At 38.8% G+C, this 12,766-nt stretch overlaps 1 protein-coding gene across 3 annotated transcripts in view; it reads right to left on the bottom strand.

The window, feature by feature from the left end:
- The window catches only part of MLIP (muscular LMNA interacting protein), a 427,685-nt gene that overhangs the window by 106,889 nt on the left and 308,030 nt on the right, over positions 1–12,766 (bottom strand). For all 3 annotated transcript variants that reach the window (XM_063442933.1, XM_063442935.1, XM_063442934.1), the window contains one exon: positions 5,490–5,534. In XM_063442933.1, the coding sequence (XP_063299003.1) occupies positions 5,490–5,534 (45 nt within the window). The remainder of the gene's footprint in view (positions 1–5,489; positions 5,535–12,766) is intronic.

Below are 12,766 nucleotides of genomic sequence, written 5' to 3'. Positions count from 1 at the left end.
CAAACTCATCAAGTATACCATTCCTTTTATGAAGAGATGAGTATAGATAATAAGATCCCTCATAATGCTAAAAACCTGTTCATTGACTTAGCTGAAAGTATTGCCGGTAGTCTTAATGTTACCAACTGCTATGTGTGTGGAGGTACTAACATGGGAGACCAATGGCCTTGGGAAGCAAAGGAGGTAATGTCCGGTTCTGAGGCAGTTGACCAACTAATATCTACACAAGCCGATTATCATATGAGTGTTAGAGGTAAATCTGAGTGGAGATTAAAGACCTCCATCATAGGTTATGTTTGCATAGCAAGGAAAGGAATAATGTATAATACTTCTGTAGGAGAATTAACTTGTCTAGGGCAAAAAGCTTATGATGATGATACAAAGAATACAACTTGGTGGCCGGCTTCAAATGTCTCAGAACCATCTAACCCGTTTGCTAGATACACCAATTTAAAGGATGTGTGGTTTGATTTATCCATCACATCTACCTGGAGAGCCCCAGCAAATTTGTACTGGATCTGTGGTAAGAAAGCCTATTCGGAGTTGCCACAGGACTGGGAAGGGGCATGTGTGTTGGGTATGCTCAAACCATCCTTCTTCTTGTTACCGATTGAAACAGGTGAGACTTTAGGTGTTAAAGTGTATGATGTGAATCATAGGAAGAAAAGGGGACCCATAGAGATAGGCACCTGGGAAGATAATGAATGGCCTCCCCAGCGTATCATACATTATTATGGGCCAGCCACGTGGGCTGAGGATGGTACCTTTGGTTACAGAACCCCTATTTATATGCTCAACCGTATTATAAGATTACAGGCGGTGGTTGAGATTATTACTAACGAGACATCACAAGCGCTCAATCTTCTAGCGAAGCATAACACCAGGATGAGGACAGCAGTCTACCAAAATAGATTAGCCTTGGATTACCTTTTGGCAGTAGAGGGAGGTGTATGTGGGAAGTTTAACCTGAGCAATTGCTGTCTTCAAATAGATGACGAAGGGCAAGCAATAGCTGAGCTTACTAGCCATATGGTTAAACTAGCGCATGTGCCTACTCAGGTATGGAAAGGGTATAATCCAAGTAGTTGGTTTGGTAGCTGGTACGAGTGGTTTGGAGGGCTTAAGGCAGTGGTAGGTGGAGTCCTACTGATTTTAATGTTGTGCCTACTCCTGCCGTGTCTTATACCCTTAGTAGTTAGGTCTGTGCAAAGCCTGATAGAAAATATAGCAGAGAGGAAGGCTGCTGCACAGATAATGGCGATTTATAAGTATAAGGCTTTAGATCAGGGAGAACCAATGCAGGAAGATGAGTGTTAAAAGATTCACATCATAAGATAAGTCTGGTCTGGTTCATGGTAACTTGCGGTGTATGCAAACCAAGGTTAAGTGATGCCTCAAGTAATTGTGAAATATCAAGAGGCATCAAAGGGGGGAATGTGGTGGAATCTCGGTAAAAATAAATTTAGTAGGCCGAGATTACCACGTGGCATGTGTACGTGCATATGCTGACGTATCGATCAGTTGGTTGCACGAGGCAAGATACAATCAGTAGTGTACGGAGCATGTGCAAGAATACAGGATGTAGTATTCCCCCTCCTCCATTGTGCTGGACAAGCCATGCGGTCAAGCAGGAAGTTAATTCTTATTTGTGTTGATTGGTTAAGAGAATGTGCGGGTGGAGCTTAATATGGGAGGAGTTATGTGCCTATATAAGGAGCCTGCACTATTGTCCGGGGCTCAGAACTTGCTGTATTTTGGTGACGCTAGTCCCTCTGAGTCCCGATCGGTGATCCAATAAAGAATCTCTTCCTTCCTGAAGAAACCTGTGTCCATCTCTCTGTGCTTGGCTTCCGTCAGTTTCTCCGGTATCAAATCTACAATTGCTATCAAAATAGGGAAACAATTTATATTGCTAATGCACAAAAATACAATTCAGCTGCAATTCTGGCTACATGGGTTAAACTTTGCATTAATGTTGACACAAGTATACATATTGTTGGGAGATTGATATGCAAAGTACTTTAATATGGAAACTGCAATGTAATATGGTAACTTTATCCCCTTCACATAATGGATTGCCATATGGTTATTTTCAATTCCATGACAGTATTTGCCACATGAAGGGCGGACCTCAAAGCCCTGTTGGACAATATTAAGACCACCATCTGTTCAAAAGTGGCCTTATTGAAGACAGAGATTTCCACCATAAACTAGAGGGTACAGGCCCTTGAGGCCATAACAGTCAGCTCAATTGCCACAGACCCAAGGTTGACTCATCAATGAAACATGCTCTTGCCCTCAGGAGACAGGTGCAAGACATTGATAATCATGGCCACCACTATAGACTGGTCCAGTTATTGTCCAATTTCAGTCTTAAATGCTGACCTTTAGCTCCTATCAAATGTACTAGGGCAATGTATTGCAGAATCTCTCCCAACGCAAATACACCCAGATCAGATGGGATGTATCCCTGGAAGAGAGGTTAGAGATAATATGCACTGGGTGAAAATATGCACTGGGTAAAAAAAGAGTGTGCCAGTATACCTGCTTTCCACAAATGTTAAGAAGTCTTTCGGCAGGGTGGACTAGGACTTTATGTTTGACAGAGACTTCATATGGTGACACAAGCTTCCCCATCTGGCATATACACAGTTAGCACAACCTAAAATTGGGGTGGCATTCTGTCCACATTGCGGCTACACAGCCCCACACACAGCAAACAGTGATGCACTTTTTGTTTTCACACATTTCTATCATGGTCAGTATTATGTTTTTCAGCACTTTGAGCTTTTCCTTGTAATCAGATGGGAAGGGTTAGCCTTCGTTCCCATTGATCCTTGGGCACCCATGACCCTGATGTCGGTTCACCAGTTGTCCTTCCTAGTACCACTTTTGCTAGGTAGTAACCACAGAATGTGGGAACAACCCACAATACTTGCCATTTTGGAGATGCTCTGACCCAGGTGTGAACTCATCACTACTTGTCACTCAGATGTTTTAGCTTTCCCATTTGCCCTGCTTCCAAAATGTGAAATTCAACAACCAATTGCTTACTTGCTGCTTACTATATGCCACCCCTTGACAGGTGCCATTCTAATGATATAATGACGTATTCACTTTATCTGTCAGTAGGTTACATGTTGTGGCTGATCAGTGTATATCAAAATGTAATGCTCAACTTATATACTGATTCCTGGGCTGTATTGAGCTGTGAGATGAATTATATACTGGCACATGGTCTTTAAGGAAGGCCTTATTTTAGCAGCAATAACTTGAAGTAATAATTTTCTGTATAATTTGTTTCTGTATATCATTCTCTCACATCGATGTGCTTTAATTTTGGCCCACTCTTCTTTATAATGTTGCTTCAGTTGATTGAGGTTTGCTGGCATTTGTTTATGAACAGGTCTCTTAAAGTCCTGCCACAGCATTAAAAGTGGGTCAAAGTTGGGACTTTGACTGAGCTATTGTAACACATTGTTTCTTTTCTTTTTCAGCCATTCTGTGGAAGATTTGCTTGTGTGCTTGGGATCATTGTCCTGTTGCATATTCAAACAAAGGCTAAGTACATACAGGGATGTACTGGGCGGTGTGCCATGGGAGCCTTGTACGGGGGGTAACCCACACTAGTAAATAAAGTGATTACAGAAATGTCTCAATCACTCAAGGTACATAAGGGCCCTTTTAAAATAAAAAAAATAGTATAAAACATAACTTTATTGCAGAAATGAGGAAAACAGAACATAGGGACAGATAGAAGTAAACACCTTCAAGAAGCCATGATGGCTAAAGGGTTAATGGGGAGGAGATGGGAATAGACTATGTCTAAACAGGTATCACAGTTTATTTCAATGAAACTACTGCTCTAAGTGATTACAGTCTAGATTCCGTATTTGATGCCAAACCTTTAAGGATTGGCGTCAGCTAATTCCTTTCAACGGCCTTCTGATAAGTCAATATCAGAGTAGCAGCAAGAATGTTTGTTAAATGTAACAATCATACCAGCTTTGTGATCAAAATAAACAAAGGTTCATTCTCAACCACAACTACTTCCTCTTCCACAACAAACTGTATTACCAGGTGCGGGAAACAGCGATGGGGACATGGTTTCTCCATTATAGCTTTATTATTGTTAAATAAATCAAGGTGTAATATTTTATGTGTATTTATGCACTGGATATAGGATAACATGAATCATTGCATATAACATCAACATTTTAGCCTCATCTGGAAACGAAAAGTTATTACCCAGGTAAACTGAATACGTTTCTCAGACTTAGGTCTCAATTAAATTAGAGCCCGCCATGTTTCTTCACAGTTTCTTGGTTTCACACAAGTAAGTTAACTTTGATTACATTACTGCTGTTAAAGGCTTGTCAGGAGCTGATAAATATTGGTTTGTGCATTGTACCCAATACCTGTATTTTGCATTGCAAATGTTGCTTTCATGATTAATTTCTTTTTAATGGGGAACATAATCCTCAGTTAACACAATCATCAAACTTGACTCATAAAAGTAGTTGGAAAATGCTTTCTTTTATGATTTGTTCTCTGGCAGCATTTACAATCAATGTTCAAATAGTTTTATAAAAAGTCTATGAGGATCAGTATGGGTCATGCCTAGTAAACAGGAAGTAGCCAGTGACTGCTCACTCTAATAAACAAAGTCACGACTGATCAGCTATTTCGCTCACTAATTTACCTATGGGGATTGGTTGGTGGGTTATTAGTTAAATAATGGTTAGTAGACAGATTACTGTCCACCTTCCTTACCCCCACCTGTTGCCATGGGCAGGGGCTATTAAATAAAAATGTAGGGGCCTTACTAGTTCCACGCCTGCCCCTAACCATGGACAGTGGGTGGAGGCTACAGTTAAAATGAACAAAGTGGACCTAGTGTCCCCCGAGTTCCCACATGGGTAGGCGCTTATAATATGCTAACTATAAAAGGTGGGGTGGATATACCATTGTCCACCCTTAAATTGTTACCAGTTCCCCACTCCCCCACATGTTAAAAACTTCTTGCTCTATTAAAACCTTCTTGCTCTCCTCCCTTACCCTAAATATAGTGAAGGGGGCATTTTAAGTCTAATACTAGTAAAACTAAAATATATGATACCATCAGATGGTTTGTTTCCTATTAAATCTTGTCTTCAGGCCCCCAAAAGGCCAAATAAACAAAAAATGGGTCATTCATTACAAAAAGGTCAATAAAAGTATTTCTGCTGCACATTTATCGTCAGTTTTATCACAAGCTGCTGACCAGCCTATCAGATTTGGCTGCTTGAATTTAAATTCAGCCAAAAGCAAACGGTAGATAATTATCAACAGTTTTTTCAGATATAATTAACTAAAGGCATTAGAAGGATGAAAGGCTGTGATATTATCAAGGGGCTTGAGATAATACAATTGGAAAACTAACCACCAAACCATGTAACTCTAAATTGTTAGACATAAAACATTTTTTATAGAAAATAAATAAAGCTTACATATTTTGTTTCTCGTCCAGCTGATTTGCATGGTGATTTAGGCATCTGTGTAAAAATGTAAAAACAAAATGTGTCAGCGAGTTAAATTCTAATGACATTTCAAAAAAAACATGAACCTCTGTTTGAAATATCAATTATCAAAGTAAGCTTTATTAAGGGTTTACTAGGTAAACAGAGAATTGCAGTGAACTGAAAACAAACCTTTTTTTTACCAAGATAGCTGGATGTAAAAAATTTGAGAAGTATCTGTTTGTTTTTTTCCCACTAGGATATTTGGGCTAACTCATTACACTTGTGTTAGCCTAAAAATATGCTTTAGTTACATTTAATTTTCATGCTTGGCACTAATGTCTTATTTTATCGATGTTGCAAAGTACCAGCACCTAGACCAGGCTTCCCCAAACTCCGGTCCTCCAGATGTTGCTGAACTACAACTCCCATGATTCTCAGCCTATCTATTTCATTCATAGAATCGTGGGAGTTGTAGTTCAGTAACATCTGGAAGGCCAGAGTTTGGGGAACACTGACCTAGACCATTTGAGTAACTCATGTCAAGTTGCTTTAATCATTTGTTCCTGCCTTCTTGGCATTCATGTTCCTGCCTTATTGGCATTCATGTTCCTTAAGCCTAATCCGTCTTGGTATTATGTACCTGTCTCACTCTGAGTTAAATAATTTGTTTATGGCCATGCTGGTAATGTTTGGAGTGCCATGACACTGAACCAAGCAATTTCACTGAACCAAGCAATTTGTATTTGATTGTTCATGTTATTTTTACCACTAAAAATTATTTCTCCTTATAATACTCTCATAATCACCAATGTATCTATCTGCTGTTGCTGACACTGCCAGTCATTTCTTGTGATACATGGTGTAATAAACTCTGTCATAAACTAAACATAAATAAAGATTTTAATAATATAATATTTTTTACAAAGTCTAATGTTCCCTTGGAACCCATCTTTTAGTTTAAGTGAATAATTCCCTGCAGAACTAGATTTAGGCTGATAAAAATCAGTTTAATTAAACAATCTGAATGCACACAACATTAAGGAGTACCGGTAATCTAATACCCCACTATTGGTTGAAGTTAAAACTGCAATACTTGATGTGCATGCATTGTTGTTAAGCCTTTTATACAGTCCTAGGATAGAGAATCCCATGTTATAAGAAGACAGGCCTCGAGGAAAACTTCACTACTCCATGTAAAAACTCATATGGGATTTTTCACTAAACACTAGATTTTGTCCAAATTGATCAAATATTGGCAATGTGCAGATTTACGAACGCCAAATAAGATCAGGATCTGGTTGGTCCAACCGATTCTGTAAAATGTATTCATAAGCATTCAGGAAAATCAGTAACACCCACATCCAAACCAATTTAAAACACAAAAATTGTCGATTTTTCGAATTTGCTAATTATGATTCACTTGAATCACGTGAAGTACTGTTTGCTCACTGCCAGCACTAGCAATTCGTAAAAAGAAAAGAAAACTCAACAACATGAGGTTTATTTATGTGGAAGCTGACCAGTGCTTGCAAGCCAACCGCTGCATTAAAAAAGTAAAAAAAAAAAAAAAAATACAATACAACTATAATGGAGGTACTTTACCTCTATATGCCCTCAACTGCCTTATGTCTGCTAAATGTTTAAACCTACAGACTGGGCAGCTATTGTGAAATTATGGGGAGACACATGGTTGGGGGCTACTTTAAACATTAATGGGCAGGATCTAGTGCCCTTACAAGCCAACCAAGAGCACTATGAGCATGCTAATGAGCCAACCAATCAGATCACTCTAACAGCCAAGTCTTGAGACTTGACTGTTAGAGTGCTCTGATTTGTTGGCTTATTAGTCAACCAATCAGAGCGCTGTTCGTCATATTGCAAAGAACTGGAAAATGTTCCATACTTTGCAATAGCTGTCATGGCCTGGGAAAGTCTATAAAAGGGCTTTCCACTTTCATTGTTTATTTTTCAAGAAGCCCTCTATGGGTAAAGATGGATTTTTTTTTTTTTATTTAGGTGTGGTTTTGATTCTTTGTGGTTTTTTTTTTAATTCTTTATTTTTGTAGTGCTTAGGCAAATAACAACAGTTGTGAGGTACCCCAAAGGCATTCCTCCAACGCAGTATTGACAGATGAACATAGAGGTACTTATGGAAACAAGCACAAATGTTATAACTAAAGGTAGTTTGTTGAGTATGCAGTCGAGGGGCCTATTGCTGTTTATTTTTATTTTTTATTTTAATTAGTAACATTGGTTATTCTGGAATTTTGTTTGGCCTTTTTTATATTCTCTATTTTTGTTGTGCAATGGATTCACAGTACAACAGTTAGCACAAAGGTGCGGCAAATATATTTGACATAAGTTGCAGGCAAAAACAGATCTGCACAAAGTTTTTGTTTTGGTTAATTTAGTATGCTTAGTGACTAAAACAAAAGAGTGTTCCATCCTAGGTAAATATATAGACTTAGACTTCTGCATCAACATAGTGTATTGCCCTCAAGAAAAATAATAGCAACAATTATAGCATGTAATGGATAAGAATCTGCTAAAAAAAAAAACTAGTCATAGGGCAAATAATGGTTTGGAGTGTATCACACTGACCAGCGATTCTCGTCATGGGTGTAGCACAGTTCCCAAATATGTTATAGATGTTCAGGATTGGCAACATAGGTTTTTTCCTCCTCACAGCATCCTGTAGGAATGTCCTATTACATGCCAGATGTTTGCTCCTCTCCACTCTAGCTTTTTCACTAATTCCCGTGGAACTTGCCGGTGTGACATCTTAGGTGCTTGAGGTGTGCTGAGCGAGTCAGAGAAGTGGCTGGTCGGCGGTCGGTGTCGGTGTTGTGGCAGGGAGCATAGCGGTGCCTTAGGCATCCATGGATCCAGAGCCGTGATTGCAGCTTTTCCCAGAAGGCGTTAAAAAATGTTGTCTAGTCAGCGTAAAGTGTAGGATATGTCTCTGCGGCTATCCAGGGCACATGTGACATCCGCCATGTTGCTTGCACCAGTTTCGGACTTGCTGATGACTATAACTCCTCCACAAGCTCCTTTCAGAGCTTCCAGGGTGGGGACCCAGATCACCCCTGCTGGTGCAAAGGGGGGGGGGGGGGAGGAGCAGGGAGATAGTTTACTCCTGTGGATGCCCTGGCAATGCTAGGCTTGGAGATCAGCTGCCTATCCCTCCTCTACATCTTCTAGGCCTCACAAGTTCAGGCAGGGGATTCTGGATGGCAGCAGAAAAAAGACTCTCCCAGACTGGTCAGTCGTCTCAGGGTTCAGTGGGGAAACTGCCAGTCCCAGATACAGAGGCACGGGAACAAAAAATGCTGTAGTTTATACAGAAAAGCATGAGGAGCTCTTATGAAATGCATCCAGTCACCATTGCAGTCAGGCCCGCCCTCAATTTGGCCTTATTTAAGGCTGAACAACAGAAGTATTAGAGGAAAGAAGAAATTCTGATGGTAAGTACAAATCCTTTTTTTTTCGCCCCACCTCATTATTATTAGGGTGAGGGTGTTAGGTTTGGACTTTGATTAATTTAAGTGTTTTGGTTAGAGGATTTAGGATCCCTAGCCACCAAGGGGGAAATCCTGTAATTTAAAGGGGTGGACAATGGCATGGCAAAGGGAACACTAGGTCCTCCCAGCTACATTCTTAATATTAGGGCCTCCACCTGTATGGGTAAGCTCCACCTGTCAGGACAGGAAATAATTAAACACATACACGCTTCCAGTCCACCTTAGACTTGTACAAAGTCCAAGGTCAACAAAATACTAGATGGGAGGGAGCATAATTCTGCACTGGAAAATAGCCAGGAAAAAGAAAACTACGGTAAGTGTAGTTCAAATTGCTCCTTTCCTGGCTAATCATGATAGCATCATTCATGGGTAATAGTCAAGACATATGCAGAACACTCAGAAACATTACTCAATTATTTATTATAACACCCTTCCCTAAGGAAGAGGACACCATTCCCAAAGGAAGAGGACACCCCACCCTCTAGTAGAATGAGCTCTGATAGAAGCCTGAGGAATTCTTCTTTGAGATGAAAAATCTGAAACTTCAAAATTGCCAGAGAAATCCAACTTTTTAAGGTAGGTTTGGAAACTGCTTCACACCTTCTGGCCCCACTGGAATCACAAATAGATATAAGAATTTATGGTAGGTTTTAGTTCTTTCTATATAAACCTGGAGACATCTTCAAACATTGACTTTTCTCCAAGCTACTTCATCAGATGGAGAAGGAAAGAAGGAAGGTAGATATCCTGAAGGATATGGAACATGGATACAATCCTCAGTATGAATTCTGGGGAAGAATGACTCTTTCCTGATATAAGACTGTAAGGTTCTTCTGATTATAGGGTGTGTAACTCAGAAATTCTCCAAGAGTCAATGGCCACCAGAAAACAGTTTTCAAGGATAATACGAACTCCTGAATCTCATCTAGAGGTTCAAACAGAGATTTAGTAAGAACTTGTAGGTAAGTTTGTACCCAGAAAATAATTGGCTTAATTTCTTGAATCAACTTCAAGCTTATTGTTTCTTCCTGATGAATATGTATGAAGCTACCGTGCGATTGTCTGTTTTCACAATTATCCAGTGATTTATTAGCCAAGGAGGTTTACAAAGTTCAGGAAGGCCTTATATGCAGTTCTCAATTCTAAGAAAATTGGAATGTAGGTTTCTTATTTATACTGACCATTCTCCTTGTGCCATAAGTTCTTAGAGATGGGCTTCCCATCCTTTTGTCCTGGCATCTGTGGGTATGGTCAGTCACTCTGGATCCTCCAGAGGAAATCCATTGTTTAGGTCTCTAATCTGACAATCTGAGATCCAGCTTCAGGTAAAGAGGAATCCATATTATTTGATCCCAGTTTGTATTGTGATTGTGGAACTGAGACAAAAACGTCCTTGGGGCCTTTTGTACATCCCATTGGGTCCACTTCACCAATCCAATTTTAGATATAAGTGACCTAATAAGACTTGAGAACATTTTTTATGTTGTATAATTGAGAGTAATGACACATTTTATTTTGCTTTTTATCCAAAGTTTTGTTTCCTCCGAGAGAGTGTTGATATTGGCCCCTAAGAAGACAATTGGAGTTGAAGGAGTGTTTTTTCTTTTCTTCAAGTTCAGAATCCAGCCTGGTCAATTAAACACTGAATCACCATCTCTGCATTCAGGATTGCTTTTGAACGAGTCAGAGCTATAATTAGGATGTCATCCAAATAATGGTAGATTTATATTCCTTGTTTTTAAAGAACAGCTATTGGCAGTACTTTCCTGTGAAGGAGAAGCAAAGGAACTTCACATGAGCCTGGTGTATTCAAATCTGCACCATTTGCCATAGCACCTTTATGAAGAGCAGTCTTGATTGTTGTTAAATACTCTATTTTAAATGATTTGCTTTAAAGGAAGACAATTATATGTTTTTAGATCTATGATGAGCCACCACTTTTGAGTGAGTTTTGGAACAAGGAAAAGAGTCATGTGGAAGCCTTTGAAGTATTCTGTAATGGGAACTTCTGTTAGGACTCCTTGAGTTCAATATGCAATCATTCATGACATTTCCTGGAATCATTTTTGACCTGATGAATGTTTCTAGATTGTACGTATCTCTGAGAATCAAAAGTAACAGCTTGTGTGAGGGAGATCTGCCCTAGCTCTGATAGAAAAATCGCAGGTGACCCCTAATTTTGAAGTCTGGAACAGTGCACTTTCAGAAAGATTTGGATGATCTTTTCTGGCCTCAGACTTTGAAGCCACAGGTTGAGAGGATCTCCAAGACATAGTTCTGGTATACTCTCTTCCATGTCTATATATTTTGCTCATATGAAAGGAGCAATCCTTGATGCCATTGTCATGCCAGAAGAAAGAAAGTGAATGTCTCCTGTCTTAGAGTAAAAAAAAGTATTTTTTTCCCTATTTTGCTTTTAGGATTGCCTCATTCAAAACATTTTTAAAAAGTTTGGCTTAATTTGGAAGCATAGTCTACTCTCCATGAATGCAGTCACAACTCTCTTTTAGCAGCTACAGACAGTGCCATGCCTTTAGCCATCATCTTAGTAAGGTTCAGTGAAGCCTCTGCATAAAAGTCTGTTGCCAGCCTCTTTTGTTTTAGGAAGTGTAAACAATTTCCTTTTTTCACTCCACTTTTAATATCTTATTCCAAGTTATTGATCCACACATTTAGGGCTCTTGAAACAGTATTTATTTCTGCTGCCAGATCATTCCACCTTAAGGGATATATGAAAAGGTTTGTGTGTCAAACTGGAGGTATTGATTAAAAGGTTTTGGGTAACAAACTGGTCAGAAACACTGTAGAATGAAAAACGAGGACTGAATTTTGAATTTTCACAGCATTTTTTTTTTTTTTTTAAATGCAATATTTCTTTAAAGGTTCGGGGAACAGGGTTCGGGCAAAATCCAGTTTGAATCACCCAAATTTTGTTTGGTCATCTATACCTGTTCGATTCTTTGGCAGCATGAAAGAGGATGTCATCAGAGGGAGGGAAATGTATTACTTATTTTTTTCTCATTGGTTGTTTCTGTTTCTAGTCAAACTTGTGCTGCTATGGAGTTTTAGTAAAGACAGTTGAGCAAAATATTTGGCTCTTGGCCTTATTAAACTTAATATTATATGTACACTAAAGCTAGCATAATCTACAATTCTCAATAGCAGATACCTCGTCCGAGAGCCATCATAGACTATTTCTAATTGTGGGTACTGCCTTTTCTCTTATTTTTTATGCTATATATTAGTATTTTCTGTTACATCTTTCTACTGATTTAAAATATTTTTTTATGTTTATAAATGAGCAACTTGCTTTTTATTATAATATTTAATTTTGCAATTTATCTATTATTTATGTAAGCAGATTGCTACGGAATTTTTCTTAACAGGAATTTCCCTGCATCTTTATTGGACTTCATCAGACTTTGGATATTTTATTATGTACACGTGATTTTGTTTTTATTAGTTTTATTGCATCTAGGGTACTTTGTACTGTATATACATACCATTCTCCCTTTCCCCCCTCCTCTCCTCTCTTGAATTTTTAATGCTGTTTTTATATTACTAAACGTAATGACATGTAAACTGATCCACTAGCCTTCTGTCATGAGAGAATAACCTATACAAGTATGAAGGAGACTTGTTTTGATTCAACACAAACTAGAGCATAGAATATGTTCAAACCCTATTTGAAGCCTTCTTTTATATAAATTAAATTTTACAGTGATTTTAGGGGTTTTTCCACTC

The sequence above is a fragment of the Pelobates fuscus genome, chromosome 2, assembly GCF_036172605.1.
Source record: "Pelobates fuscus isolate aPelFus1 chromosome 2, aPelFus1.pri, whole genome shotgun sequence".
NCBI classification, from domain to species: Eukaryota; Metazoa; Chordata; class Amphibia; order Anura; family Pelobatidae; genus Pelobates; species Pelobates fuscus.
This window is presented reverse-complemented; position numbering and strand designations above follow the sequence as displayed.